Source organism: Argentina silus (genome assembly GCF_951799395.1).
Source record: "Argentina silus genome assembly, chromosome: 11".
Classification (NCBI taxonomy): domain Eukaryota; kingdom Metazoa; phylum Chordata; class Actinopteri; order Argentiniformes; family Argentinidae; genus Argentina; species Argentina silus.
In genome coordinates, this window is record NC_139665.1 from 9,308,509 (window position 1) to 9,314,508 (window position 6,000).

Sequence of the window (6,000 nt, forward strand, 5' to 3'; positions counted from 1 at the left end):
CACCATACACCATGTCACAAAGCAAAAGTCGTCTCAAACTGGTTTCATGAACATGACAATAAGTTGAGTGTTCTTCAGTGGCCTTCCCAGTCACTGGATCTGAATCCAATAGAACACCTTTGGGATGTGGTAGAACGGGAGATTCACAGCTTGAAAGTGCGCCTGAAAAATCAGCAGGAATTGCGTGATGCAATCATGTCATCATGGACCACAATCTCAAAGGAATGTTTCCAACATCTTGTGGAATCAATGCCACGAAGAATTGAGGCTGTTTTGAGAGCGAAGGGAGGCCCTACCCAGTATTAATATAGTGTTCCTAATAAAGTGTTCGGTGAATGTATATGAGTCCATCTGTTACAATATTATTAATTAACCCCCCCCCCCCCTCTCTCTCTCTCTGTCTAATTAATTGATTTTCTAGTGAATTTGTGTGGAGAAATAAAGCCTTGTCTCCACTCAGGTACGACCAGTCCCTCAGCACCATCACTGAGCTACAGAAGAGGATACAGGCGTCTGCGGAGCAGACCGAGGTCAAAGACAAGAAGGTAGGAAAACACTGACTCTGTGTGTGTGTGTGTGTGTGTGTGTCTGTGTGTCTGTGTGTGCGTGCTCAAACTGGTGCTAACTGCTGTATTGCTGTGTGTGTGTGTGTGTGTGTGTGTGTGTGTTGTAGATCACAGAGCTGCTGACTGACGTGGAGCGCCTGAAGCAGGCCCTGAACGGTCTGTCCCAGCTGGCCTATGCAGGCAACGCGCCCAATAAGAGACAGACACAGCACATTGACACACTCCAGGCCCAAATCAAGAGCCTGCAGCAGCAGCTGGCTGTGAGTAAACAATAAGCAAGCGCACACACGCACACACACACACACACACGCACACACACACACACACACACACACACACACACACACACACAGCCATGCAGGCATACACACACACACACACACACACACTCTGCACACTTTGATAAGGAGGTCACTGGCGAGACGTAATTATGTTTTGTACGTTTTCTGGAACATGTTTGTTTGCAATAAGTGCCACGAGACTTTGGAAGAGGGGAAATGATTCAGCCTGGGTATTTCCATTCATTTAATAAACAACCGCTGGCTTTGTGCAAATAAAGGGGAATATTTACAATCCAGGGACAGAGATGAGGGCTGGGGGCGACCTTGGGCTGCAGTGTTCATAAAGTTTGACGAAACCTTGTTTCAGAAAGAAATCGGAGGACAGGCTCATTATAATGCAGGGAATGGAATTGGGAACGCGTGTCTGATACCGTTCCTCATTCCATTCCATGCATTACAATGAACCCTTCCTCTGATTTCTACCTCCACCAGCCTCCCCTGTTGCATACATCCTTTGCTGGATTATATTTATGAACTACGATATTTACAAAGTATGATATTTAGTTTGTTTATGCCCAAGGATCTTTCCTGCACACACTCTAGACACACCATTGTGCTGCAGTCATGCATAAGCACCTTACTCACCCTACCAAGAAAGGGACAGACTTAGATCACAGAGCTGTGTTTTATATAACGTCCCCCCAACACACAAACTACATTCGGTAAGAGTGTGTTTAGTCTACTGCTGCCCCCCCATCATCTCGGAACATGTTACCGAAGGACTTGAAACTCGACCATCGTATTGTGATTGATGGTTTCAAATCCCAGACCGGAGGGGCTGTTGAACATGGATTGCACATGTTTTTAATCACGTCTCATTCCGAAGCCAGCTCCTTTTGAAGTGCTTTGATGCGCATTGCACAGTTTTTTTTTATTTTATGCAAATCCATACATTGATATGTTGTATGCTGTGTTGTGTCTCTTGTGTATGGATATAAATATGTACGCTGGGCTCATTTGAAAACGAGATGGAAATCTCAATGGGACTTCTCCTAGTTAATTAACGGGTAAATACAAAATAAATGAAAAACATTTGTAGGATCGCTATGCTAACGTGGGCACACGTTGCCAGACAGACTTGCATAAGATATAGCTGCTGAAACTGCCGTGATAAAATTCCTCAAGCTCTCGGCGTAAAACACACGGTTCGGTCTATGAACTGGGATTTAAAGCTGGCCGGCTTGGCTTCAGATACAAACATGTATTCTATCTGTCCTGCTGTGAGAGACGGGAGTCAATTTTGTAGCATCTGCTAGGTCAGCACTCTACCGGTCTCTCCTGCGCCTACTGATTTAAGGCTCAGAGTAATAAACTATAGATCCACTGTCTTTTTTTTCTCTCTCTCTCTCTCTCTCTCTCTCTCTCTCTCTCTCTCTCTCTCTCTCTCTCTTTTGATCTATCCATCTCAACAGGATGCTGAGAGGCAACACAGAGAGGTGGTTTCAATTTATCGAACTCATCTCCTCAGCGCGGCGCAGGTAGGTGTTCTTGTCTGTGGTGTTAATGTCTGTGTCTCTATGGAACATGTTGGTTTAATAACAAAATAACTCAAACGTCAGAACAAATCTTTTGGTCATTTCATTGGACTTTTGGTCATCAATTGGACCGGTTCTTTCGATATGGGTCAGACTTTGTCGGCCCATCGATAGTTTAAAGTGCCTCTTGTTGAGACCCAGGGTTTTAAAACGACTGATTGGCCCGCACTGGTCTGAGTGTGAAATAGGGGACAAATGGATTAACTGTAGCCCTATTGTTGTGTGTTTCTCCCCCAGGGCCACATGGATGAGGACGTCCAAGCTGCCTTACTGCAGATCATCCGTATGAGACAGGAGTTTGTCTGCTAAAGTTCCCCCTCGGCCAAACACAGGACCACCGCTGACTCAAATCCACTGTTCACTGCTCTCGCATCCCAGTTACAGAGCACACCCCCGCTGTGCCCCCCTCTCTGTGTGTGTGTGTGTGTGTGTGTGTGTGTGTGTGTGTGTGTGGTGCATTCAGCTATAATCCATCCTCTATATGCTTGGAATTGGTGTGTGTGTGTGTGTGTGTGTGTGTGTGTGTGTGTGTGTGTGTGTGTGTGTGTGTGTGTGTGTGTGTGTGTGTGTGTGTGTGTGTGTGTATGTGTCAAATGACTAAGCTTTTGGGTAGAGATGTGGAGAGAGATAGATAGAGAGGTAGAAACAGAGAGAATAATGTAAGACTAGATAATGTAAGACTAAAGCCATGTCATCATTTCAGGTCATTGTTGCGACCGACCAGAGGAACGTTACAGCATAACCCTCATCGCAACATCATTACGCCACGATGAGCTAACTACCTATGCAGCAGATCTCTCTTCCTCTTCCTTGGGATAGCCTTACCAAGTCCATTCAATAGGATATCCAGTGCATTGCTGGCAAGTCTCAGTAAGTCAAAGTCCCATCTGAGAGAATTAATGCAAATCTTTTGCCAGACTCCTATGGGCTTTAGTAACGTTGTTATAAAGGCTTATGTGAGGAAGACTAGCGTGATAAGTAGGTCACCGGTGAGATTATCCCCGCAAGACACAAGCGAAAAGACGACCGTTCACACTCACATTCCCCCTGACCGTCGGCTCTCTCCTGTCCCTCGTCTTCTATGAGGTTCCAGGTTCTACGGTGCATCCTTCGAACCAACTCCTGGTTTATTTCTCGGACCCTGAACCCCTAAAGCGACCTTCTCCCAGAGAGTTTGGGAGCAGGACTCCCCCCCCCCCCCCCCCCCCCCCCATCGCAGGGTAGTGTTGGCCACAGACACCATATCCCGAAGGCCCAAGCTAACAGTGGCTAGCTGGGGCCTGGGTGTTTAATTTAATGGAAGGTCCACTCTTCAAGCAGCCAAACAAAGCCTTAATAAGCCCTCTCAGCAAGGTGAATATGTGGGTCTGTAAGGGGAGCAATGCTGGATTTGAGTCACTGGGGTGCTGATTGACACTGGGCCCTGTTCAAGAACACCCCCTACCCCCTAGCCCCTACTCCCAAGACACTTGTGTAGATCTGAATACATAGAATTGGTCGGGCGTAACATGGCAAATATTACAGCAGAGGAGGCTGGCGGTGGTAGAAATCGGAGGACGGGCTCATTGTAATGCGTGGAACAAAATGAGGAATGGTATCAGACACACGTGTTTGATACCATTCCTCATTCCGTTCCCCGCATTACGAGCCCGTCCTCCGATTTCTACCTCCATCAGCCTCCACTGCATTACAGCCAGTCTGTTAGAGGAGAATTGTTTTTACCGCTCGTATCTATACTACGGTGTCAGGGTTAAAGGGGCTAGGGTTTGTTTCTGGGGACAGAGCCTCCGTATCTTTAGGGTGAAATAATGTTTGTCACTTTTGCTGGAGTGCGTCCTACAGACAGATTGCAGTGCAACATCTCCTGTTGCTGGAGTGAGGGGGCCCTCTTGTGGTGAGACTTGGCAGGCCAAGTTAACTATGTATTAATAATATGACAATATGACTGTCTTAGGGGTAGGCATCTCCGGTCCCTGGGAGCCATCATGACTGCTGAGCTTCTCTCCCTATACCTATGGTACTTAGACACACACACACACACACACAGACCTGGTGTGTGTCCATGATTTGAAGGACAGGAACAAATCCATCAGCAGAGAGAGTGAGGGTTCCGGAGGACCCGAGTTGCCTACCCTGGGACCAGGTCTTTTGGACTTGTGGTGGTTCATTTTAGTGGTGGTGTTGTTGTTGTTGTTGTTGTAGTTGTTGTTGTTGTTGTTGTTGTTGTTGTGAGAGTCAAGCAAGTCTCTTGTGCCTTCTTTACACTGATATATTTTTTCATGGCTTTGTACTACTTTGATTACTAAACACAATGTGATGATGATGATGATGATGATATTCAGCAGGTCTGGAGTAGAACGACACAAAACACTTGTTCAGGGTAACATTTAGACCTGGGTCAAACACGTAGTGAAATGATACTTGAGCTGCGCTGTATTAAGTAGGCCTGGTGCAATGGGAGCAATGAAATAGTCCCAAAACTACAAGCCCAATGCTCAATCAAGCACCCCACCTGATACTTTGAAGTATTTTACGTATGTATTTGACCCAAGTCTGGTAACATTTAGGATGTCATTTCTTTGGAATGGAATTAATCCCTTTTTATTTGTATGGATTGAGAAAAGGCCTTTTTTGATTGATGCATAAAAAATGCATCCTTCTTGTCCTCCTTGAAGTAATCACTGATCTGACATGAGTCAGGTTCTCCCATCCAATAAGAGAGGCAGGGAGGATGTCTTTTTTAAGTATTCAAACTGGGCCAAGAGCTTAGCTTAAGTATGTGAAGGACCTCCATAATGCCTTTAACACGCTTTGACAAGTAAAATATGTATGTACAGTACTGTAATCAATTTGGTGAATACAAACAAATCTTGTCTTCATAACTGCTATACAATGATCAAGCTTCTAAAAATGGGACTTGTGAGATATTGGAAGCTAACATAAGCAGCCTAATTAAAAGTCTTTTTTTTTTTTTTTTTTTTTTTTTTACACTCCTAAATGTTTTTTGTTTTCTCCATATAATAATTAACATTTTAAATCCAGTTATTTCAAATCTATACCAATCTGTTGAAATGGTTTGTGTATTGTTTTTTTGTTTTTTTTGCACACTTTTTTTGTTTGTTTGTTTGTTTGTTTGTGAATTAGTGATACGAACTTCAATAAAAGTGCCTAACATAGAAACATGCCGTTCTTATTGAAGCCACACACAGTAAAGACTGATGACACTCAGGAAGCTTACATATCCCAACCCACCTGGTGTTACCATAGAAACCACTAGTGACACAACCTGCTCACTTCTGCTCTCTCTCCCGGTCTCTCTCTATCCCGGTGTCTCTCTATCCCAGTCTCTCTCTCTCCTTGAGTGGGAGCTGTGCAGTGCATGTGGTTTTGCTTTAAACACAATCACTCCAGTAGTGATGCTTGAGTCGGCCTGTGACCCGCAGGGCCTGTGGGTTTACCCACGGATCGGACAGGCTTGGGTCAAAACAAAATAATAGTGAGATCAGGTCGGCCGGGTTCGGGTCAAATTCTATGGGCTAATACAATGTAGGCTATGTT

At 45.0% G+C, this 6,000-nt stretch overlaps 1 protein-coding gene across 2 annotated transcripts in view; it reads left to right on the forward strand.

Annotated features, from left to right (window-relative positions):
• uacab (uveal autoantigen with coiled-coil domains and ankyrin repeats b) overlaps nt 1-5,609 on the forward strand; it is a 52,715-nt gene extending 47,106 nt beyond the window's left edge. For both annotated transcript variants that reach the window (XM_083681003.1, XM_083681004.1), the window contains exons 23-26: nt 461-545; nt 674-826; nt 2,320-2,385; nt 2,680-5,609. In XM_083681003.1, the coding sequence (XP_083537129.1) occupies nt 461-545; nt 674-826; nt 2,320-2,385; nt 2,680-2,751 (376 nt within the window). In that variant the 3' untranslated portion in view covers nt 2,752-5,609. The remainder of the gene's footprint in view (nt 1-460; nt 546-673; nt 827-2,319; nt 2,386-2,679) is intronic.
• Nucleotides 5,610-6,000: the final 391 nt, after the last annotated feature.